This window comes from Orycteropus afer, unplaced genomic scaffold (assembly GCF_000298275.1).
Source record: "Orycteropus afer afer isolate SDZICR_OR568_19922 unplaced genomic scaffold, OryAfe1.0 scaffold00006, whole genome shotgun sequence".
NCBI lineage: Eukaryota > Metazoa > Chordata > Mammalia > Tubulidentata > Orycteropodidae > Orycteropus > Orycteropus afer.
Window position 1 is genome coordinate 18,739,609 of NW_006921593.1, and position 25,320 is coordinate 18,764,928.

General features: G+C 55.0%; 1 protein-coding gene across 1 annotated transcript in view; it reads right to left on the bottom strand.

Annotated features, from left to right (window-relative positions):
- Nucleotides 1-25,320, bottom strand: part of FARP2 (FERM, ARH/RhoGEF and pleckstrin domain protein 2) — a 94,589-nt gene that overhangs the window by 20,521 nt on the left and 48,748 nt on the right. Inside the window, 7 exon segments of the mRNA XM_042781268.1 lie at nucleotides 2,977-3,107; nucleotides 6,113-6,350; nucleotides 7,025-7,106; nucleotides 7,682-7,815; nucleotides 8,074-8,163; nucleotides 11,127-11,305; nucleotides 21,903-22,152. Coding sequence (XP_042637202.1) covers nucleotides 2,977-3,107; nucleotides 6,113-6,350; nucleotides 7,025-7,106; nucleotides 7,682-7,815; nucleotides 8,074-8,163; nucleotides 11,127-11,305; nucleotides 21,903-22,152 — 1,104 coding nt within the window.

A 25,320-nucleotide genomic window follows, 5' to 3' on the forward strand; every position in this document is an offset into this window, starting at 1 on the left:
GATTGCCCCATCTTCCTTCCGAGGAGTGGCTGGTGGGTTTGAACCACCAGCCTTCTGGTTAGCAGTCAAGTGCTTTAGCCACTATGCTACCAGAGCTTCTCCAGAGCCATTAGAGAGATGCGAATCAAAACAACGAGATACCATCTTGCCCCAGCACTAGTAGCAAAGTTCAACAACACAGAAAATAACAAATGCTGGTGAGGATGTGGAGAGATTGGGACTCTCACACACTGCTGGGAGCTCTGGTACTGTATTGCTAAGGCACTTGACTCCTAACCAGAAGGCTGGAGGTTCAAACCCACCAGCCACTCCTCAGAAGGAAGGTTGCACAATCTACTTCCGTAGTGATACTGCCTCAGAAACCCAAGGAGTGGTCGCTATGAGTTGGGCCCGACTTGACAGCACATAACAACAACAACAACAACAACAACATACACTGCTGGTGGGGCTGTAAAATGATACAACCACTGTGGAAAGCAGTATGACGATTCCTTCAACAGTTAGAAATAGAAATACGATTTGATTCAGCAATCCTGTTACTAGGAATATATTCTAAAGAAGTGAGAGGCAGGACACATCCTTGTTCATTGCAGCACTATTCATGATACCAAAGCAACAGAAACCACCTAGGTGCCCATCAACAGAAGGATGGATAACCACACTATGGTACAGACACACAATGGAATACTATGCAACCCTAAAGCATAATGTAGAATCTGTGAAACACCACATAATGTGGATAAACTTGGAGGCCATTATGCTGAATGAAATAAGTCAGTCACAGAAGGACAAATATGGTATTAGTTCACTATCATAAATGTCAAGGAAAGGTTTATATATGGAAGGAAAGTTTCTTTTTTGGTTACCAGGGAGGGGAGGGGAGGGGAGGGGAGGAAATGGTGCTAGACAGGTAGAGACAAGTATTAATCTGGGTGAAGGGAAAGGCAGTATACCAAAAGTGAGTGACCAATACAATAACACTAAGGAAAAGGAACATGTTACGGTGCACAAGAGGTACAGAGTACAAAGATAAACCCTTTTACATACACAATACTGTGTTATCAGTGATAACAAACATTAATCTACAGTTAAACAGATGGGTAGACAGGCTGAATGATCAGGTGTGTCTAGGCAAAAGGGAATATACCCATGACCATATAAAATGTTGGTAGACGATATTTCTACATATGTATTTGTATGTGCTGTAAGAATCTCCATATAACTGGGACTAACAGGGCAAAGTTATAACTTCTTAGGCACAGTCAACCACCCTGATGGAGTGAGTCGTTCAACCTGTGGGCTCAGTACTATGGTTGCAGGGGACATCAAGCTCAATTGCCATACCATACTACACAGAAATATTGTTCCAAATCCTACTTCGGGGTCTTAAAAGCTTGCAAGTGGCTATCTAGATACAACAGTGCGTCTCTCTCATCCAGAGCAAAGAAGAATGAAGAAAACCAAAGACACATGGAAATAATTAGACCAAGGAACTAGTGGCCTGTGTGAACTTCACCCTATATGACCATGAGACAAGAAGAACTAGATGGTACCCAGCTATCACTGTCAACTACTCAGAAAGGGATCATTATAGGAGATCCTGGATAGAGTGGGAGAACGATGTGGAACAAAACTCAAATCATAAAAAAGACCAGGCTTATTGGTCTGACAGAGACTGGTGAAACCTCTGAGACTATATGGCCCCTAGTTACTATTCAGGTCTGGTACTGAACTCACCCCTGTGGCTTCTAGCCAAACAATAGACAGGCATATAGGGTGAACATTTACATCAGGTAGATACACTCCTTAGAACAATCAATCATAGGAGAACAGAAGGGCAGTGTTTGCACAGGGAGACAGCTCGGGGAGCAGGAATGCATAGGAAAGAAGGACACAGGGAAGAGGTAACTACAGGTAGGAAGTGGGAAGAGAGCTGTTACATTTTAGGGAATTGCAGTCATTGTCATGAAACAAAATATGTATGAACTGCTGTACGGAAAATGAATTTGCTCTGTAAACATTCACACAAAGTACAATAAAAATTAAAATAAAAAAGCACTTCAAAGCCAAAAAAAAAAATAAAGTGAAAAGACAACCAACAAAATAAGAGAAAATATTTGTAAACCATATACCAGGTAAGGATACAGCATCCAGAGTATGTAGATTCCTGTAACTCGAAAAAAACCCAATTAAAAAATGGACAAAAGATTTAAACAGACATTTCTCCAAATAAGATATATAAATGGCCAATAAGCACATGAAAAGATGCTCAGTGTCATTAGTCAATTGCAAATCAAAACCACAGTGAGGTACTACTTCACCCCCACTGGGAAAAAAAAAAGACAGATAATAGCAAGTGTTGGCAAGTATGTGGAGAAATCACAACCCTCATACATGGCTGGTGGAAACGTAAAATAGGTGTAGCCACTGTGGAAAACTATCTGGTGGTCCCTCAAAGGCCAAACACAGAGTTGCTATGTAACCCAGCAATTCCACTCCTAGGAATTTGTCCCAAAGAACTCAAAGAGCTAACTGAAACTGATACGCGAACGCCAATGTTCATTACCACACTTTTCCCCACAGCCAAACAACAGGAACAACTCAAAAGTCTGTCAACGGATGATGGAGGAGCACAATGGGGTCTATAAGGACAATGGACATTAGCCATGAAGAGAAGTGAAGTTCTGATATGTGCTATGACACACCCAGATGAACCCTGAAGACATCACAGAGTGAGTCAGTCACAAATACCACACATGACATGATCCCACTTGTATGAGATGTCCAGGACAGGTGCATCCACAGACAGATGCAGACAGGGGGTGGCCAGGGCGGGGGCTTCCGTGTGTGGCAATGAGAACATTCTGGAATCAGACAGTGGTGACAGCTGCCAAGGCTGTGAGTGCTCACCCGTGTGAGGGATGTCTCCACTAGAACTTGGTTTAGGCAGCTCGGAGGGCTCCCCATGCCACTCACCCTGCCAGGTGCCACGAGGCCCTCGATGCCAACCAGGTCCCGCTGCAGCTCCCTGAGCTTCTGCAGGTTTTCCAGGTAGATGAGGCTGTGCTGGAGCGTGGACGTCACCTCTGTGGCAGCCGTCAGTGCGTCTGTGGGAGACACCGAGGGTGCATGTTCAGAGGCACGTCCTGTCAACCCCACAGGCTGCTGTTCCAGTCTCAGCTGCCTGTGTGCGCTCTGCGCACAGCCCGTGGAGCCCTGGCCGCTGGCTGTGCGCCTGACAGCCGCTCGGTGAAGAGGGAGGAGGCTTTGGGGCCACAGCCACTCGTTCTTCAGGGAGAGCCATTTCCAGCGTTCCCGAGGCTGCACGGTAAATATTCTCCGGACGGAGGAGCAGATGAAGATGCGCAGATCTGTCACCAGGAAGGAGACTTGCAAGGGTGACGCACACGACCGGACCTGCACACCTCCTGCCTGGCCTGTGCTGGTCACGCCTCTGACTGGCTGCACTGATCCTGTGCTGGCCACGCCCCTGACCTGGCCCGGGAGGTTGGCAGCCATGTCCATGACCTGGTCCGGCAGGTCGTGCAGAGTGGCTGCAGGCTGACCCTGTGCCAGCTGCACTAGCCTTGACCTGGTGCAATCCCTACCTCTCGGTGCAAAGCATTCAACTCAGACAGCAAGTCTGGTCGCAGAGCCCCGTGGCTGCCCAGCTCTGTCCCCTAAGTGGAGGTGAGGCTCTGATCTATAGTCCTAAGATAGGAAAGATCAAAGCCCATGAGGGGATGGCCCCCCAGGGAGTGACTGGCAGGCCTAGGTGCATGAGCATGGCCACCGCAGACCCCCGGCCTCCACCCCGGCTCTCCCTCACCCCGCTCACTGCCCCGCCCCAGCCTGGCCCCCCCTGAAGCCCATCAACCCAGGCTCCTCTTCTAGGGCCCCTGGCTTGTTTCTTGGTGCTGCCTGTCCGGGGGGAAGCTCTGGTGGCGTAGTTCACAAGGCATTTATTTGACTGTTCACCAGAAGGCTGGCAGTTCAAACCCACCAGCCATTCCTCAGAAGGAAGACTGGGGAATCTATTTCTGTAGTGATACTGCCTTGGAAGCCCAAAGAGGGGTCACTGTGATTTGGATTTGATTCGATGGCAATGAGTTTTTTTTGAGCCTGTCCAGGGAGCCAGACTGCCTTGTGGGTTCCACGGTGCACCTGCTGGGAGCCAGACACATGGTCAGATGCATCACCTGATGGTTCCGACCCTCCAAGAGCTGACACTCCTGTCAGCTCAAGAGCACCAGGCACTGCCCATGGGCCCCGTCACTGAGGGGAGGGTATGGTGAAAGCGCAGGCTGTCTTCTCTGAGCAAGCCCAGCCCTGTTGCCGTGGTGTCGACCTGGCTTGGGGCTCCTGCACGTGCCAAGTAGAACTACTCCGAAGGGCCTTAGCTCAGTGCGCTCTTGCTGAAGCTCACTGGGCCTGTGTTCTGAGGCACCCCTGGGGGTCAAACACCAACCTTTCGGGAACAGCCAAGACCTAGCCGTTGGTACCACTGGGGACCCCATCTGCCTTCTCTAAGCCCACTGGAAACTGCACCCTGTCTTCTAGAGGCCGCGTTCTCAGTGAGATGAAGTGGCTGGCGACATGTGCACGCTGAGGGGCCTGCCAAGGGCAGTGTATCACACAATGGTCAATGGTGTGGCAGAGGGGCTTCTCCAGCCAGGTTGAGATGAGGTCTGTTCTAGCCCCTCAGCCCAGACACAGGGTCTGTTCTAGCCCCTCAGCCCAGAGACAGGGTCTGTTCTAGTTCCCCCAGCCCCATGAGACGGGGGTCCGTTCTAGCCCCCCCAGCCCCGTGAGACGGGGGTCCGTTCTAGCCCCCCCAGCCCTGTGAGATGGGTGTCCGTTCGAGCTGCCCCCAGGCCTGTGACATGGGGGTCTGTTCTAGCCGCCCCCCACAGCTCGTGAGACGGGGGTCTGTTCTAGCTGCACTTCCGAGCCCCGTGAGACAGGGGGTCCGTTCTAGCTCCCCCCCAGCCCTGTGAGACAGGGGTCCGTTCTAGCCACCCCCCCCAGCTTGTGAGATGGGGGCCCATTCTAGCGCCTACATAGCCCCATGAGATGGGTTCTCTGGAGGGGAATCTGAGACCAAGTGAAGTGTGCTGACTGGCCTATGGTCACATACCTGTGAACACGGTAGAAGCGTGGCTGCAACTGCCCTCCCACCCCTTATCCAGTCCCTCCCCACTCAGCCATGTGGCCACCTGCAACCTGGGCCTCTCTGTCTCTTACTCCCCCACCCACTGCTGTTTTAGGTCTGAAGACAGTACACTTGAGGTTTCTGTGAGCATGCTAGGAGATGGCCTGGCAGGTCTGTCCTTCCCTGTAGGCAAACACGGGACATGCTGGCTTTAGAGAGAACAGGAAGAGGACTGGCCACATGAGAAGGGAGAAAACACCTTCCTGTGCTTGGGGCTGTGGGAGGAAGAGACCAGCCGTTCGTTGTGTTCCCAACTGTCAGCTTCCTTGAGGAAATCTCTCTGTCGAAAGCAATTTCCCAGGACACACTCCCCAACCCCCGCCTGTCTGTGGGTGGCACTGCAAGGGCTCGAGGTGGCTGTGATGCTGGCAGCTGGGCCAGCCACATTTCACACACCAGCAGGGTCACCCGTGGCGGCCAGAGCTCAGCAGAGCTTCCAGACTCAGACCAGGAAGAGAGGCTGGAGATCTCCATCCAAAAGTCAGTGAAATCCCCGTGGGTGACGGCGGGATACCACCTGATGCAGAGCTGGAAGCTGAGCCCAAGGTGGGAAGGCACTCAGTGCATGGTGGCCGCAGCCGCAGGCCCGAGCACGCCAAGGACCGTGAGCATGGCGCAGGGCGGTGTGTGGTTCTGCTGTGCGTGGGGTCACATGTCGGGGCCCGGCAGTGTTTGGTTCTGCTGCACACGGGGTCGCGTGAGTGGGGGCTGACTCCACGTCAGCTAACCACAGCCACAACCACGTTTACACTGGCATCAGAAGTCACACTTGTGGGCAAAAAGGCTGGAGTGCTTTCCTTGTTCCTTTAACAAAACCAAAGTCTGCCTCTTCCAGAACCGTCTAACAGACCCTCTGGCCATGTGTGTGGGTTTGGAGCCGCCCCTGCAGCAGCCACTCACCTCGGCAGTCAGGGAGGTCGGCGTGGCCAGGTGGCAGCTGTGCACACAGTCGAGCCAGCAGCAGCCGGTAGTGCACCAGCCGCTGGGCGGGCCTGAGCAGGAAGGAGCTGAGTGGCAGGTAGCAGACTTTCTGGAGCTCAAAGTCCTTGCACACAGCCTCCAGCTTCTTGGAGCGCTTGGTGGCCTTGTCCAGCTCAGTCAGCACCTTGCCATGCCTCTGGAAGCAGCTGGTGAAGTCCTGTTGAGGCATAAGGGATCCGGTCAGTGAGCACAGAGGTGGGACCCAGAGGGAGGGCACAGCCCTGGACAGGCCTGTGTGGCCCTTTCAGTCTTGAGCTAGAGACCTGGGAGTGGGCAGGACCGCGGCCCACCACGTGGGCAGACGCTTCTGAGTCTGGGGTGGGGGTCAGAAATCCAAGATGGTGGTGGGGTCAGGGCGGGGGTCTGAGCAGGTGGCAGTACTCTGGGCAATCCTAGGTTCAGGGGGTGGCCTGCTAGGCTGGGCGAGTGGGCACAGTGTCGTGAGTGGGTCACTGTACAGGACATTGCTGTGTGTGTGAACAAGTGTGGTGCATGCATGGAGGGAGCCCGGTCCTGGGCCTGTGAACATACCCGCCCTTCTTGGTGTGGACCCCACAGTAAGATGAAGGACCACTCATGAAACTATGACTTTCACAGGGAACAACCTGACCGCCGTGGCCAGCAGCATATGGGGGCCTTGGGTTGCAGGCATAGGGGCTGGGACAGTGTAGAGCAGTGACCGCTGTGCATCCCGCAGGGTCGCTCCCTAGCCTTTGGCACCCACGTTTGCTCTGATGTGACCCTGACACAGCACCGCCATCACAGGGGAGCTGGGGAAATGCCCTACACTGGTTGACAGGTTATGCCGGGAGGGACACAGACATAGGCTACCTGTAGCTGCCTCATGTTCCTGAGCAGGATGTCCCCAATCCTGAGGTGGGCGCCATGGGTGTGGGCACCAGAGGGCCCCTCCCTGGGTGAAGACAGATAAGGAGGGTCAAGCCTGTGGGAGTGGCTGGCCCGAAGTGCAGGCAGTACTGGGGCCCATGGGGAGGGGGCGCTGGGCCAGGCTGGGTGGTCAGAGGCCGGAGTGCCCGTGGGGGTCCGTGGGGAGGGGAAACTGGACCAGGCTGGGTGGTCAAAGGCCGGAATGCCCGTGGGAGTCTGTAGGGAGAGGGGGCTGGACCAGGCTGGGTGGTCAGAGGCCGGAGTGCCCGTGGGGGTCCATGGGGAGGGGGCGCTGGGCCAGGCTGGGTGGTCAGAGGCTGGAGTGCCCGTGGGGGTCCGTAGGGAGAGGTGGCTGGGCCAGGCTGGGTGGTCAGGCTGGAGTGCCCGTGGGGGGTGAGCCTTCCTGGACCTGGAAGAATCCAGGTAGGTGACAGATGCTGCTCCTCCCACGGACTCTAAGTCCAGCTTCAATTACACAGCTGTTTCTCCAAGTCCCCGAGTTGGCTTTTGACATTGGGGCGTCTGAGAGCCGAGCCAGGGTGGGCTCAGGACTGGGGTGGGGCATGCATGCAGGACTCGGGGTTCAGGACGGGGCATTACCAGGGCGCCAGCCTCTGTTCCAGCTCGTGCAGAAAGCTGCGGTGGAACTCATAGATGGGATCGATGTTGGAGAAGAGCAGGGTCCCGAGGTCCTCAGGCATGGCGTTGTCCTTCACCACCGCGCTGCGGAACCACTGTGGGGAGAGCAGGCTGACGAGGACGGCCCCTGGGCAGACCTGCACGCACACCTCACCCTCCCGGGTACGCAGCCTCAGAGCCCCGGCCCCAGGACCGTGTGCTGCCGCCCGTTGCCCACCCGCTGTGCACACACAACACTCCCGCCCGCCCGGCTGTGCTCTCGTGACAGCAAGGCCCTTCTTCGGGATGGAGCTCCTGCCTTTGGACTCCAGCAGCACTGGGCAAACACAGAGACAGGGACTCAGGCCTCATACCACAGTGAGGACTTCCAAGTCCTTCAGGTAGGTCCGTTCTGTGGCCAGAATCTCCTTCACTACAAAATATGCGCGGTCTGTGGGCGTGTGCTGAAAGAAACAGAGACGCTGGTCATGGGAGCACAGGCTGCAGGCCTCTCCTTGTGGCATTCTGTCTCTGATGACCCAAGAGACTTGTCTAGGCACGCTGTCACAGGAGAGGCTGTGGGTGTCCCCAGAGTCACCTTGCTGCTCTTGTCAGCACGGCCCACCCAGCTGCACTCGGGTCTGTGATGAGATTCCCATTCCACGCAGCAGCCCCTGGAACAGCTGTCAGGACACGTGCAGGGCAGAGGTACCCTATCTAACACACAGGAGTGCACCACGTGTGTCCCAGGGCCCGGGGTGGGCCGTGCATCAGCTCCTCCGTGTCCCTCTCAAGTGTAGCATGCCAGTGGGAATGACACTGGCATCGGAAGGCTGGGAGCATATGTGGGAACCAATACTGCCCAGGGTGTGGGTGCCCCTACAGTTAGGGTGGGTGCCCCGAGAAGCCCCTGACTTCTGTGAACATGGGCTGCTGTCCTTAAACCCCAAAAGGCCCTCAGCTGGCTGCTTCCCACATCGCCCTGTGCAGTGAAACACAGCCCAGGCCGGGAAACCCGGCAGTGACCCTGGCCCAGTGCCTGCTAACCACCGCTGGCTCGCCTCTCCCTAGCAGTCCTTCTGCCTCGCGGGTCCTGCTCCCCTGCTGAGGGCTCCTGCCCAGACCGGGAGCTCCTCCCTACCAAGGGACCCCAGAACCTTTCCAGCGTGGCCACTTTTCTTACTGTGCTTTGTGCCATTAAACGACATTCCAAACTCCCATCAGAAAAACCTCTTTGCAAAGCTCTGTGACTTCCTGGGAGGCTGTGTCTGGGTCCGGGACTCTGGATGGGCTGTTCCCTGCAGGCAGCCAGCCTGGGCTCAGAGGGAAGCTGGCACAGCCCCTGGAGGTCTGTGACTGTGGTCGCGGTCCTGGACCCCCGCCCCCACCTCTGTACGGGATTTTCTTGTTGAGCCCTCTCCCCACGGAGCAAAGCCACCAGACTGCGGGCACAGTGCCAGGCGGTCCCCTAGGGCCGCACTGTGGTAAACACCAAGGCCAAGCCCTGAGGCCCTGTGTCCTGGCTCTGCCCCTGCCCCACCCATCCACAGGCAGGGCTCTGGTCTCAACACCAAGCAGGCTTGGGCTGGACGCAGCTGCTCTGGCCCACACACTGCAAATGCCTCCCCGTTGTGGCCCACAGGGCATAGGAGCGGAGCTGCCACCTCTGCTCTCTTATCTTTCTACTGCTGTCTTATTCAAAAGGGGGAGGGACATTAAGGGAGGGACATGGGGTGGCTGTGGGGCTGCAGGGACAATCCACAGTGGCCCTCAGGGAGACGCAGCTGAAAGCAGAGGCACAGAGTTGTCTGCGGCCACAGCTTCCAGCCCTTCACTTCCAAGTGCGGGTGCCCCATGCAGAAGGCACCTGGCCACCACCGCCCCACAAGGCCCAGGACAAAGGAGGGTTCTCAGGGCCGCCCCTGCCACAGCTGTCTCACCCAGGAGGCTCCCTACCCTGGGCTGGCCTGGCACCTGCCTGCCCCGGGCCCCACGGTGCTGGACAGAGGCTGTGCCTGCACAGGTGCCGACAGGAGCTGGGGGCGCTGGACAGCCGTCACGAGGAGACATAGGGTGGGACGCCGCTGTGGCCCAGCTGTGGGGCTCCATGGCTGCCCAGGAGCGGGCCCGCCCCTGTGGGGACATAGCCTCCAGCTCCTGCCAAGTTCTTGGAGGACCCCAATGGAGCTCTTGGAGGACCTGAGGAGCTTGTATGGGTGGGGACTCCGTGTCTCACAGCGGGTCCATGGGTCCTGGGGTGCACAGAGAGTGCCCTGAAGAGCCCACCACTTCTTGAAGTAAACCAGCAAATGACAGCTAGTTTCCAGATCCTTCTCCTTAGGTGCTTGTCTCAGCACCTAAGCAACTCAAGCTACAGCCACCTGAACAGGCACCAGGCACTCACAAGCTAGTGTCCCCCTGCCAACCAGAGTCCGGGGACCACATGTGGCCTCTCCTAGCCAGCCAGCACCCACCAAGGATGGATGCGGGAGGGAGATTCCTGGGACTAGTGCCCAGACCCCCATTCACCCGGTCTGCACTCAGACCCGTGTCCACCCTGGCCTCCTTGTAGGGGCTATGCTCACAGCCCCACAGCCCCTGGTCGTATGGAGACAAGGCAGTAGCAGCTCTATCCACCCTGTGCAGATCCCAAATGTCCCAGTGGACAGGATGCTGATACAGTGGTACTTCCCACGCGGGCACTTGGCTGAGAACTGCCTGCCGCCTCGGAGACTGGACTCCTGTCCTCTCCCTTTCCACTCCCCCAGCCCACGTGTTCTCCGGCTTGTTGTCTCACTGGTCTCACACCTCCGACCCCGTCCGTATCTGTTGGCAAGCCTCAGCCCCGCTCCCCAAGCACTGCTCAGATCACATGGTGGGGGCCTGAAACATGGGGCCATGGAGTGGGCTTCCTCGCCCCTCACTCTACCCATGCCTGGTCGCACTCCCGTCACAGGGTGACCTGCAACCCAGAGGACCTACTGCTCTGCTCCCACTGTGACCCACAGCCCTCTCTGCAGCCATAGCAGAGCAGGGTCCTGGTCCCCAGCCCTCTGAGACAACTGCTATATGATCTCTAACACCTGGCCGGGGCCACCCCCAGCTGTTGTGGTCCTCACAGCACAGGCCCTATGAGGGGAGGGGGGAAGGGGGAGAAAGGAGGGGAGGGGAGCGGGGAGAGAAACGGTGCTCACATCATGGCCCCAATACCTGGAACCTGGCCAGGGACCGTCTACCGAATGCACCAAGGAGACCGTGTCTTAAAACAAGGTTGTAGAGAGCCCAGGAGGAGCCAGGCAGCCTGCCCGTCCCCTGGCTGCCCCTGAGCAGGGAGTGATGAGCCATCCATGTCTTCCCCTGCTGCCCTGGATGGCATTAATCCAGGGAGGAGTCAACAAGGCCTTGGCGTCCCCCCGTGAGTGCCCACCTTGTGTGCTGTCTCTTCTTCGTTGTCTATCCCGGCTCCGCCCACGTCACTGAGGACGGGGCTCAGGAGGGGGGGCGAGCCCCGCTCACCTGGGCTCAGAGTCACCTGCAACGCAGAGTTCAAGCTCAGCGGGCTCTTCCACGTGGAGGGAGAAGGCTGAGGTGGCTCTGTGGAAAGGCCTGGAATTGGAATGGGGGGTGGAGACATGAGAGGCTGAGGTTGGCCGAGGACCACCACCACACGCTGACCCAGTTAGACTGTTAGGCAGACTTACGTTGCCTTGGGCGTTCCCAGGAAAGGGACATCCAAAGCCTGAGTCATATGCCGTTTCACACAGACACAGATGAAACACTAAAGGTCCCTGGGGGATAAATCTGACCTCACAGAGGCCACGGAGGCTGTCTGGGCTCCCTGGGACCCTGTGGGGGCTTGGATAGCCCTCGGGTGCTGAGGGGCTTCTCTGCTCTGGTATAAACCTCAGGCCCGGAGACCGGTACAGCAGACCCATTGCTGGGGAAGGGGCGCTTCCTGTGGCTTCAGACAAAACAGCTGATGTCACGGACAGGCATGAAAAAAGCCAGTTGTACCGCAAACTTGTTAAAAATAGCTGGGCTTCAAAGCTGCTCCTTCAGGGGCTGTTCTTACTGGGTTTATTTTTTAAATGCAAGTTCACTTACAAGGACTTCCCTTTGCTTTTCTAGAGTTATCCCACCAAAGTGACTAGTAATTTTTTTCCATCTGTGGCCTACTCCGGCGCAGCTGCTGAGCCGAGCCCAGCCCAGCCCCCGCCTCCCAGTAGGGAGCGCTACGATCTTCTGTTAGGGGTTTTCACTGTCACACGTTTATGTCTAATGTTTGTCTATGGAAAATCAGTAACTACCACATGTCACATTTTAAAGATACCTGCAACGTCTTATAGGAGACACGCAGGAGATATGCATCCCATCTGAAAACGACTTAGCGGGAAGGACCTGAATTTCCAGCACACAGCGTTCTAACAAGGCCCCCTGCCATTTCTGATTGCTTCCGAGGCTCACAACACGCCGGGGTCAGGTGCCCTCTGGCTGCTCTGAGAGAACCTGAGTAGGGCTCTCTTGATGGCTGTGGGGAGGCCCCAGTGCAGCTGCCTGCAGAAAGCATGTGTGTGCAGATGGGCTGGCGCAGGGCAGTGTGTTGGTGGGTGACATCACGGCTCACTGCTGCCCACTGGACTGGCCTGGCCCCCCCCGAGCTGGTCAGGGCGGCAGTGCAGTGGGCAGAGGGGGCTCTTTATTTTCACATTGACAAACCCTGAGATCTGAGAGACCACCCCCGTGAGGGCTGCCAGGATCCATGCTCTTGTGACGAGTGTGATGGCTCCTCAGACAGCTTGTATAGTGGAGGTTCCTTGGAATTTTCCATGACGAGACTTCAGGTTTGAGACCTGGGCAGACACTCATTGCCTGGGAACCCGCAGCCCCGTAACTGCATGATGCCTGAGAAGCAGCACGGATTAGAGCTTGCTCTTATTACAGTTAGTTCAGATAGGCCAGGCCCTCAGTCGCACACGCATTCTATCAAGCCTTGTGGGGTTCTGGGCCACCCTGGAGGGCAGCTGACTCCACGTCTGAGAAGGGGTGTGTCCAAAGCCGAGCCACCAGGATCTGGTCTTCTCCCCGTCTCTAAGCGTTCAGAAATGCAGAAAGTGACATCTGCCCAAAATGGAACTTCAAAGCAAAGTCTGGAAGCCTCCACCACACTTTCCGATACTTCCCAATCACGCGGTCTCAGGGGTTACAGCCAAGCTGCCTTACGTGGACTACAGTAAGGACAACAGGTTGAGGCTCCCTGTGACTCCCTGGCCTCCCAACAGTGCCTGCCTCACCACCAGGGGCAACACAGACCTGACCAGGGTCTGGAGCAGGTGGCATCACCATTTGGCATCTTGGGAGGTGCTCAGTAATCTTGTCTGGTCAGCAAAAAAGGACACAGCCAGTGTGGAGAGAGCAGGGCCATGGCATGGGCTAACTACCCCTTTTAAGTAATAACCAGAGACCAGGGTGCGGATGGGAACGTGGGGACCCAGGGTGCGGATGGGGTCGCATTTGGCTGTTAACGGAAAGGCTGGAGATTCAAGTGTGCTTAGAGGCACCTTGGCAGAAAGGTGCTCAAAGCATCCAGTGAAAACCCCAGGGGCACACCTCTCCTGTGGCCCCAAGGGCTGCCTCGCATCAGGCTGTCATCGGCAGCGGGTTTAATAACTTGCTCCAAAGAGGATCACCCTTCAGCTCGGCCTGCCCACTTTGGAACTGACCATTGTGGGGTGTGCAGGTTAGAAGGAGTCCTTTGGTATTACTGTTGTATATTACCTAGTATTGTGCAAAATCTGCCAATGCACAATCAGTGCCTAGACCCAGAACTACCAGAACCTGCCACTAGACACTTCCCTTCTTTAAATCTGTCAGCTCTAGTCACCCTCCAGAAATCACACCTGCTTTCAGTTACACAGACACAGGTCCCAGAGGGACTAACCTGTAGGGAATCTTTTCAGACCAGTAACAGTAAGCACAGCCGTCATAAATGCGGGCCCCCAGGTCCCTCCATCTGTCCATGGCCTGTGTCACGTGGCCAGTATCTTATCCTGGACAGCGGTCAGGACAGGCTGCGAGTGCCTTCATGCTTCCCAAAGGAGGCAGTCTGCACCTGACAGTGCTGAAGGGTAGATGTTACCTTCAGAGGGAGCTACACTTAGCTGTATTTCGCACCTTTAAACCTCTTCATGAAAACTCGCTCTACAGAAATACCTGCAGAGATACTCAATGGCTCTGTGGTAAAATTCAAGACCAAAGCTGAAGTTTAACCTGGGAGTGGAAGTGAAAGGTCAGCCATCATTAATTCCACAGAAAAGGAAAAAAGCCAAAACCCAAAAACCTGTTGCCATCAAGTGGATTCTGACCCTAAAGTACAGAGGGGAACTGCCCCATAGGGTTTCCAAGGCTGTCAGTCTTCACGGAAACAGAATGTCTCATCTTTTTCCCCCAGAGTGGCTGGTGGGTTTTAACCACTGACCTTTCAATTAGCAGCTGAGTCCTTAACCACTGTGCCACCAGGGCTCCTTGGGAAAAAGGCAGAGTTGTCCAAAGAACTCAGCAAATGTGAGCTTGATGGGCTGCACACACTGTCACGGGCGTTGCCTCTGGGCTAAGAGGGCACAAAATCTGGATGAAACATACAAGTGGATGTAGAATAGTGGTTCCTAAGGAGGGCTCTAGACTTGCTGCACTTCTTACGTGTCTTCCCATGGAGGTGAGTGTGGCCTACCCTTCCTTAGGGCTGGCCTGGCTCACACGCTACCCCACGCTGTCAGCCACTACCTGCCGGGCAGTGACTGTCACACACTGTGTCACACAGTGCTCCCATAGGCTGCATATCAGTCTTTCCATCTGTTCCGCTCTAAATAAACAAGACCATTTCCTCATTAAGAACAAGCCGGCCTGGACCCTGCATTGCACTCTGGTCTACCTGTCCAAATGAGCCTTCTGCCTGGAGTGTATGATCCCATGCCTGTAGCACTGGTGTGCACCCACACACTGTGGGGTCACGACACACTACGCGGCAATGCCCAACACGCCAGCACGCCACACTACAGGGCCCCACAGCAGTGCCCGACACTCCTGTTTTGTCTACACTCAGCCCGACTTCCAAGTCTCCAGAAATACTGCAGTGACAGAGCGCACAAACAGACGATGAGGCTGAGCATGGGTGGGAGGTGGCACGCAGCAGGTAAGAGGCTGCCTAAGGCAGCTGCAGAAATACCAGGGCCCTGAGACTCCTAACCAGGCCTAAGAGATGCTTCAAAGCAGTCTCTTCAGATGGAGATTAGCCACCAAGCACCTCCTCAACCAGGGTCCACTCGCTCCTGTCCTCTGTCCGTCCCCACTTGGGCTTCTGGTGAGAACAGGGTGTTTGCTTCCCAGCCCTGCTGGCTGGCTGTTGTGCTCCGGGAGGAAGCCCCGTGGCTCCTCTCACATGGACCGTGCTTGAGACCCTGTGCCCAGGCACCATGCCCGAAGCACCTGCAGCTCTCCCAGCACCCTGGGCAGACAACGAACCCGTTCACAGCCGGCCACTGCTGCCAATGAGGCTGAGGGGCCTGGTGGTGGGCAGCATCCGAGCACCACCCCTGGTGGGCACGGTTCCAGGGCTGTCAGCAGGGCTGCAGAAGGGCGGCAAGCTTAGCTGGCAATGGTGGGACTCAAGTTCAATGCTGAATAAAGCCCGAGAACATGGTCTAGACTTTGACCAGCCTCTTAACCACACTCCACGGCATTCACAGCGTGGCTCCCAATCAGTAGGGCAACCACAGGCCATCCTTTCCTCACTCAGAATCAAGCCCAGAGCCACGTGTCCTGTGTGCAGTTGGAACACAGTACCAAAGTCTGCATCCCCGAGGAAGCAAGGCTGCCACACCTAGCCACAGGCCACAGGCCACAGAGGCCACAGCGGGCTGGCCAGGAGAGCACAGTGCCTGCCCACTGGCCTCCACAGACCTGTCCACAGCAGTGCAAGAACACGGCTCAGGGCCAGAGGGTCTCCTGGCAGCTGGGACCCAGGAAGGAACAGGAATGGCAGCGAGGATACGGGAAAGCTTGTTTGGTGGGCGATAGGATCTCTAACTGTTTCATTGAAAACCATAAACAAGTAGAGGGAAAGAAGGCTAAAAAGCCCGTTTCGTGATTCATAGTAAATAGTTCCTTATTTTATTGAATAAACAATTAAAAAATTTTGAATGAGTACATCTCCTCGGACTTAAAAATGGTCATTTCAACAATAATGCATTTTACAAGTACCACAAACCAGACAAGGAAAGCACCCCTCAGAAGGAATGGGTTCGAGACAGAGCCCCTGCCCACACCTCCTGGCTGTGCAGACGCCATCCGGCATGCTAAGGAGGAATGCCGGCAGGGCTGCTGGCCAGGACACCACCCCACACCACCCCAAGCTGCATCTGTGCATGCGGCCCAGAGCACACACGCGACGTCAAGGACAAATGCTCAGGGGGCAGGGGCACAGGAAAGCAGGGCCATACACGAAGAACCCAGGCTGGAGCTGAGGTGTAAGCCCAGACAGGGGGGGCAGCGGCTGCTCCGGGATGGGTTTTGGTTCCATGTTCTAGGGGCGCAAGGGAGTGAGAGTCTACAGACGCTGACTGGCAGCTACAGGCCACGTCACGTGCAGGCACTGTGGACACGGTGCTGGTGCAGCACGGTGGCTCTGGAAGCATGGGCCACCCATGGTGCTGGCCTTAGAAACCACCACACACCCATGCACCACAAGCCAGTGGACATGAGTGAACCAGCAGGCTTGAACATCTTCACACTGAACTCGTGTTCTGGGTCATTAGTAAGAAATGAAGATGAGTATCTGAATCTAACCCCATTCTTATGAAATTCCTTAGAAATAAGGCACCAATCAGTGTCTAATGTTTAAAAACAGAACGCGTTTCAGATGTTCAGTGCAGTCAATTTAGTAGTACCTAGTTGTACTGCTGTTAGACTTTAACTATTCATATGCTGGCTTATACACAATACCTGAAACTTCAATACAAAGATAGACTTGACACTAATAAAAAGAAGTACTTGGCCCAGGGTAGAGGGCAGTGTTCTGCCAGCGTAAAGGGAAGACGTGCTGTCTTACGGCCTCAGGACCCTGGGCCGTCCCTGTGCCATTTACCTGCCCTGACACACCTGGCCTCCCTGCCCAGACGTACTTAGCTGCATGAAGCAACAGAAGCCAAGCCCCTTCTCAGAACCTCCTCTCCCACTCCGGCCTCCTCACAGCACTGCGTAGTGCCGCCTGAGGCCACAGCAGGCGTGACAACCACGTCAGGCTCTGGATAGAAGCAGAGAGCTCACGGAGCAGCTCGGAGTGTACTTGCCACTGAGCTTCTGGCTGAGGGCCTCTGTGGGAGAGCTGCGGCAGGGTCCCGCACTTTGTCACACTCCACTGCTTGCTGAGTGGCTGCCCCATGCTGCAGTCAGGTATGGGAGGTATGAAGGCATCACCACGTAACACCAGGACTCTAAGGAGCATCAGCACTGCACTTTGAAAAGACAAAAGTGATAAGCAGTGATGGGTAAAAGAGCACTCAGGCCGAAGGCTGGCTGGAGGCTCTGTGCCCCTCCGGCTAACCTGCCTTGGGGGTCTGACGTTTACCACCCAAATCAAACCCACTGCATTGAGTCGATTCTGACTCACAGCAACCTCACTGGGTCTCCACGGCTGTAAGTCTTTATGGAAGTAGACTGCTTCATCTTCCTCCTTTGGAGTAATTGGTGGGTTTGAATTGACAACCTTCTGGTTAGCAGACATCAGACCACCTTTTATTCTGGGAAAAGAAAGCCATTTTGCTGTCTAAGCTAACTGCTGGAACTAGACACCTGTAACTCACACTGGGGAGTTCGGTCTCTGTCCTGACGCCTCCGTGTCTTGCCCTCCCCTATTTCTAATCCAATGCCTCTCAGCGATCCACGTCAACCACAGGGTGAAAGGCCCAGGGGCCTTGTGCAGCAACTCAAGAGAAGGCCACAGAATGACTTTTAAACAAATTCTTTTACTGTGAAGGAAAAGATGGAACTCTGAAGAACATCAGCAATGTTTTCTAAAAAGGAACGCCGCTCACGCGTTCTCCCACTCCTTACAAGAAAGTCAAACCTCAATCTGTGAGCCTGCCCAAGTGTTCCGACGCTGGGTGTGCTCTAGCTGTGCTGCCCTGTGTGGAAGCTGCCAGCCCTGAGCCGTGGCCCCTGTCCTGCTCCACGCAGCTCTGGTTCAGGCAGAAGCTGCGGGCACCAGTGGGAGACAGCAGCAGCAACCAGCTGAGATGCAGGGAGTGGGTGGGCAGTCCTTCTGACAAGCCTGTGGCATTGCAAGAGTGTGTGCTTGGGCATGGGTGTGCATGTGGGGTATTTGTGTGGGCGTATGTGGGCATGGGTGCATGGGCATGTATGCATGTGCATGTGCACACGTGTGTGTGTGGCTCTTCCAAGTAAAAGTATACTGAAGAGATACAGCAGTCAAGTGTGGCAAGTAGACTGTTTGGATCCTGATTTCAACAACTGAATATCAAGAGACACTTGAAGACAACTGAGGAAACCTGAACATGCTCTGGGTATTAGATGACATCACGCAATGGTTCATCTTGTATGAAGATGGTACTGTGAGCTTACAAAGGAGAAGGGCCTGAAGTGTCAGAGACATGTGTGGAACACTGTCAATGGTTGAGATCTGCTTGGAACACCAGAGCAGCAAGGAGAGGAAGAAGAAGGGAGACCGGCCAGCAGGTATGGCACGCACACCGGGTCAGGACTGGTCTGCTGTAGTTTGAAAACTCACTAACTCACTGCCATCGAGTCGAAGCCAACTCACAGCGACCCTTCCTTGGGTTTCCGAGGCAGTATCACTACGGAAGTGGATTGCCCAATCTTCCTTCTGAAGAATGGCTGGTGGGTTTGAACTGCCAACCTTCTGGTTAGCAGTCAAATGCCTTAGGCATTACACCACCAGAGTTTGAAAACTTATTAAATAAAAAGCTGATCAGCCATCTGCAGAAAATGAGGCTTTGTTAAAACCACAAACGATTTAGCAGGAAGTAGAAAACAGATCAGGACAGAATCCACTCAGAGTACCCACAAGAGGCAGGGAGAGGACCCCCCCTGCCCAGAGCAGACGCCCTTCCTGAAGCTGCACAGGGAGAGGCCTCCCAGCCGAAGTCCAACCTGCTGCCCAGCTGGGTACCCTTCCAACACTGCAGGGTACTCACAGGGCAACCACAGCAAACAGGTGCTTGGTGAGGAAAGAGGCCTCAAAGTGGGCATGCCGAGGCTTGGGAGGACACCTTGTGCGGCGAGTCACCCAGGAGGCAGTCTGGCTGCAGCTGGTGGCTGCTAACTGTGCTGCGCTCCTGCCAGCTCTCCTCTCACACTGATGCTTCCTCCTGTGGTGGCAAGCGGGCCACATGGAACCTCACCCACTGCCTCAGTGTGATGAATGCCAGCATGACAGTAAAGGACAGAACAAAAGGTGAGAAGTGCTCTGTTCTCTGGCTCCAAGGACCAGGCAAAGGATGAAACCATGGCTCAGGGCCAAGGTTCCTACGAAACCGGAAGATCACTCATAAGATTTGGCCACAAACACCTGCTAGTATTCAATCAACACTAATGGAAAAAGAAAAGACCGACTGGGTTCATAGGACACTTCTGGCCAGGTCCATCTGCTCAAATGCCATCATTCCACTCAGGCAAAGGGTGAATCTGCTCATGCGTGCAGGCAGATGTGGTCCTCAGTGTTGCCACTGAGCATCCTGGGAAGAAGAACCTTTACAAATGGAATTGCTCTACTAGAAAAGACCAGAAACGACTAGAAAACAAAAACAAACCAAACATCAAACCCATCTATTGGAGTTAGCAAGTTTCACCGGCACCTGGCAGCCCACTATGTGCCAGTCCTCTTAGAGGGCCATGGTGGGTTTGACGGCATGGCACACAGCCACACAAGCTTGTCCTGAAGTGCTCAGCCTGCACCAGGGATCTGAGCTGACTTTCAACAGTAGGTTAGACAACTGCCTTCTACATGGGTGCCCTGTGGGGCCCTTACATCTCTGTATGACCCAGGAGTGACACTGGGTGGGATGCCCAAGGCTGTGGCATGAGGGCACTGTGTCCCCTGCAGGTCACACTACTCTGAACATCCGGACTGCAGTCAGACAACCAGTTACGAATGCCTATCAGTGGGGGCCCCAGTTCTGTGCCACTAACCACCTGCACCTGAAGAGCCCCCGTGGAAGAAAGGCCTGGCAACCTACTTCTGAAAAATTAGGCGCCAAAAACCCTGGAGCGTCATTCGGCTCTGATGCGCTTGGTGGGGGTCAGCACCGACTGGCTCTGCTGTGCTGTGCGTGTGTGGGGTGGGGCACTGGGAGTTGGCACTGACTGGTTCTGCTCTGACACGTGTGGGGGCGGCTGGGAGTCAGCACCAACTGGCTCTGCTGTGACACACATGGGGGCACTAGGAGTTGGCACCGACTGGCTCTGCTCTGACACACGTTACCAAAGAGCCCAGCTGCTCCTGCATTTGGGGCGCTCAGGGTGCTGACTGTTTAATCCACAAGTGAGTTTCCATCTAGAGGTGACAACCTGGTGCTGGCTCACAACAACCCTCAAGCAGATCTGGGTGTCAGGTTCCGCCTCTCCTGCAACCACACCAAGTCTACTCCAGTGGAAACAGACTCCACTCCACGCAAGGTCCCTGAGTGCCCTGCAGACCACACCTCTCCAGAGCACAAGTGGGCTGCAGGCCCCAAGTCCCAGCTGCACGCCTGGCCTGGCTGCCGAGGCTCAGGGCCGTGACTCGGCACCACAGTGCGGAGGTCAGAGGCAGGCTATGGGCGGCACACCGTATCACACCAAGCAGTGCTGCCGAGGCTGCCTCTGCAGAGGCTGCTGAAGAGCCACGGGAGCGGAGTGTTTAACATTCATGACGCAGAGTGCCAGTTCTCGCTTGAGTCAAAGCAGAAGCCAGGAGTCTGAAGCTACAGATAAGTCGTCAGCCCTCCACGAGGGCTCGCTGGAAAAACTCATCTGTTTTAACCTTAGTCCGTAGCTTTCAGCATCATTAATAGTGAAAGTTTTCTTTGATGTTCAAAAAAGTCTAACAAATCAGGGAATTAAAAAGAGCTGGTGATCTAGCCATTAACATAGGATCAGTCTTGATGCCTAAATCTCAGGAGCCCTGGGTGCCGACTACCCTGAGCAGGTGGGTGGGTGGGTGGGTGGCCTGGTCAGTAGGGGTCTGGAGTTGCGATCTTTAAACTACTCTGCAGATCAAAAGTGAGCCTCTCCCCAGGAGCCTGTGCAGATGGGCAGCTGAAGAACAGGCTGGTGTCCAGGGGTACATCAGCCTCTGAGTCCCAGGAGTCCATGTCTGAGCTGCTGGAGGCCTCGGTGGCTGTGGGTGGGTAGCTGAGCTGCTCCAGCTGGTCGAGGATGTCTGAGAACTGGAAGGCTGAGCTGCACTCAGAGCGGACCGAGCAGGCAGGGAAGTTGACCAGGGAGCTGGCTGCGGATTGGCTGGCCAGCGTGCAGGTCAGTGGCGTGTTGCTGAGAGAGCTGCTCTCGGACTGGTTGTTGCGCAGGGAGCTTGTCTCGGAGGCGTTCAGCAGGCTCTGCATCAGGCTGGCCTGGGCTTTCACCTCCAACAACTCACAGGTGTCTGAGGGGCGTGCGTCACCAGGGCAGCCACCTTCTTCATCAAACTCAAACTCGTCATCCACAGCCATGTCAACCGCCTCAGTGGAGTACCTGTCTGGACTGGACTGCAGGGAACCCAGGTGTGGGTGGGTGCCTGTGCCGCCCAAGGATGGGGATGCAGGGGGCAGGGCAGGTGCCCGGGCGTCCTGCAGGGCTAGTGAGCCATACAGGCAAGAGAACGCCTCCAAGCCTCCGGCAAAGAACGAGATCTCGCCTGGGTCATCATCTATGAACTCCTCGGACACCTGCAGCTGGGGGTTTGTCAGTGTGAAAAGAGGGGCCCCCCGACCGCCTGGCCGACTGTGCCAACACTGCCCGTTAGAAGGGAGTGTGCCTGTTCCCAGGGCAAGGCTGTCATCCCCATGGTCATGACAACCAGCACCTGTGTGCTCCCTGCCAGCCTTCCCTGTGTCTGGGTCTGAGGTCCCGCTACCGGGCCCTACCAGCCCAGTGGGACTACAACTTCTCCTGTCACTATAGAAGCCAGCACCTGGGCAGGCCTGAGGGGCTGGAGGCCCAGGTGGCCAGGCCATGTCAGGGCCTCCAGGCGAGGCTCCACTGCTCCTCTCCGAGGCCCCACTCTTGGCAAGGAGCACGCGGGGTTCCGAAAGGGCACAGCTGCTGTCTTTAGAATCGGGCAGGCTGGTCGGGGCCGCAGGGGAGGTAGGCACTGAAGAGAAGGAGGCACTGGCTGGAGACAGGGAAGAAGAAGTCCTCAAACCCTCGGTGAGTGAGGTGCTCTGGAGGATCAAGAGTAAGGAGAGAAAAACGAACGTGTAAGATTACAAATTACCACAGGAAGCTGCAAAGCCAGTGGTACCACCCGTCATAGGAGCCATGTGTTTCCATCACAGCTTTGACCTAAAGGCCATGGGACCAGATCTGTGAGTGGAAGGACCCCTGCAACCCACCTGTCCCAACTACGTGAGGACCCCAAGCCCACTCATCCAGCCCATGTGACGACCCTGAGCCTGCCCATCCCTCATGTGTGAGGACCCCTGCTGGCCTGGCTTGCCCGTGTGTGGACTAAGACTGCCCGTCCTCCCTGCTTGAGGACCCCAAGTCTACCCATCCAGCCCATGTGAGGACCCCTGAGCCCACACGAGGACCCCCGAGCCTACCCATCCTGCCCACGTGAGGACCCCGAGCCTGCCCGCCCTGCCCGCGTCAGGACTCCAATCCTGCCTGGCTTGCCTGAGTGTAGACTAAGCCAGCCCATCCCAACGGCATGAGGACCCTGAGCCCACCTGTCCCACCCACGTGAGGACCCTGAGCCTGCCTGGTTTTCCTGTGTGAAGACAGAGCCTGCCTGTCCCACCTGTGTGAGGACCCCTTATGACTATACTCTCTCACAGCATCAAGTTCCCCATGGTGATGACCACCCTCATGGGATGAGCTGGACCACCTGCAGCACACCATACTGGGAGTCTGTCATTTTCTAAGGGTGCAAGGCAGAGTATAGGTAGAGAGAGTGAGAGTCCACTTGCCATGGGCCCATGAACTGCAGGGCCCATGTGCTGGGTCAGGGCTACAGCTTGGCACTCATGGCTGGGAGCGTGTCTATCAAGGGTCATTGTGAGTACATGTGACCAACACATCAATGGGAAGGCGAGGCCACAGGCTGCAAGGTCCCTGTCACTCAGTGCATTTAACATACCAGGTACCCCAAATGTGAATGAGAAGGGCAAGAAGCATCAGAAAAGAATGGAGGTGGCAGTGAATAGGGCAAAGCTCCGTGGCCAGTGCCATACATTCACTACCTATGGGCTCCCTGCCACCCCGTCCCCAACTCATGATCCTGATGCGGAACATGGCCGAGTCCTTTCGGGTCACTGTGGGTCACATGTTGAGAAGGTCTCACACACTTATACATGCCACACAAGTGAGAGGGTTGTCAGACCCCAAAGTAACCAAATAGCACCGGCCAACACCGTGCAGGGGACAGTGTGACCTGCAGCAAAGGCACAGTGCCTAGCCTTCACAGTCCATAAGGTTCATCTATTTTCAAAGGTTTATGGTATCACCCTTTGTTAATCATTCAATCATACTCAATATTCCCTTATGGCTTTCAAAATACTTTGCTGTCAAATTTGGACTTTAAAAAAGGAACAATCAAGAATATATTTTCACTTGTCTGACAGAGCCTGGTGGAACCACTGAGACTATGGCCCCTAGCTGCCCTTCAGGTCTGTAATTGAACCCACACCTGTGGTTTCCAGCCAAACAGAAGACAGGCATATGAGTTGAACATTTACCTGAGGTATATACACTCCTTGGAGAGAACAATCACTGAGAAAGAAGGGCTGCCTATGCACAGGGAGACAGCTCAGGGGGCAGGAGTCCATGGAGGGATGGACACTGGGAAGAGGTAACTATGGGGAGGAAGTGGGAGGGGAGCTGTTGCATTGTGGTAAACTGTGGTCAATGACATGAGACAAAGTATATGTGAACTGCTGTATGGAAAGTCAATTTGCTCTGTAAACCTTCACCCAAATCACAATAATAATAATAAAAAGAATAAATTTTCATTAATTTAACAAGGGTTCCTATGTAGATACACACCCAGAAAAGCTACAGAATGTTTCATTCAAAAATCCCAAGGAGCAAAGAGAGTTTGGGGACATGTGAGCTTTAATAGGAGAGGCACAGGGGCAGCTTCTGTGTAGGGACGACTACATAGAAGCACCAGGCGGCAGTTATGATGCAGTGCTACGCAGAAACAGCAAGGCCCACGTGAAGACACACTTGCATGTGGAAGTGAGTAAGCCGACAGAGACAGGAGGGGTCATTCTGGAGCCGACGTGAAGTATGAAGTCACTGCTGCCAGCGTATTCTGGCATGATCCCTGTGAACCATCTGTGCGTGCCATTGTTTTAGTGCAGCTATAGTCAGCCCAAACACGTATGTGTAGGAATCAGTTCATGCTTTCCCTAAGACGAGTGCACACGTACACAGGAATCTGTTTCTGCTTTCCCTAACGTGAGATCACGGGTTTCCCAGCAGCACACACTCTCCATAGCAGTGCTTTGAATGTCGCTGAGACCCACAAAATGAAAACCTCTCCTCGGCTCGGCAGTGAACACTGTCCTAGCTTTTATAAAAGTAGTGTCCACTCGGCTGTTTTTCTGTAACAAGCAGCAGTGTGTGTTCACTGCAGAAAACGAAAGCATGAGAGCTCACAAAGGGAAATCATGCTCTGCACGCTGTCACTCTGAGCTGATGCATGGCAGCACTGGGGACTCCACTGCTCCAGCCTTTCTTACCCACGTCTCCTTGTTGTTAAATCACAATGAGGTTCCCATCACGTGAGGCTGCTGTGACCTGCCTGGTTCCCTTCACACTGTGTGTGGAGCATTTCCTGGCCACTAAACATCCTACAAACACCAGATTTGAAGGCTTGATCCTAGTCCCTCAGGTGGACAGACCCCAGTGCAGCTGCTGGGCCAGCGCCCACACATGGAGGCCATGGAGGGACTTTAGCAGCACAGATAACACCGTGGCGCATGTCCCAAGGTGTGAGAGTTCTCTTTATTTAGGACTCCTTTCTGAAAATGGAGTCCCAGAAACAGAGCTGCCACATTCAAACATGGGATAAGTTTTAAGGCTCTTGTGAAAACATTAAGGAGCCCTGGTGGCACAGTGGTTAAACGCTTGGCTGTTTGAACCCACCAGCTGCTCTGTGGGGGGAACATGAGGTAGTCTGCTTCTGTAAAGATGACAGCCTTGGAAACCCTAGGCAGCTCTTCTCTGTCCAATAGGGTTGCTATGAGTTGAAATTGACTCCTCGGCAGCAGGTTTTTTGGTTTGTGATAACAACACTAGATTGTTTTCCAAAGGAGTGCAGGTGACTAAAAACAAAGTTAAAAGAAAAATTCTATGCCACCTACCAGCAAATGAATGGAAAAGAC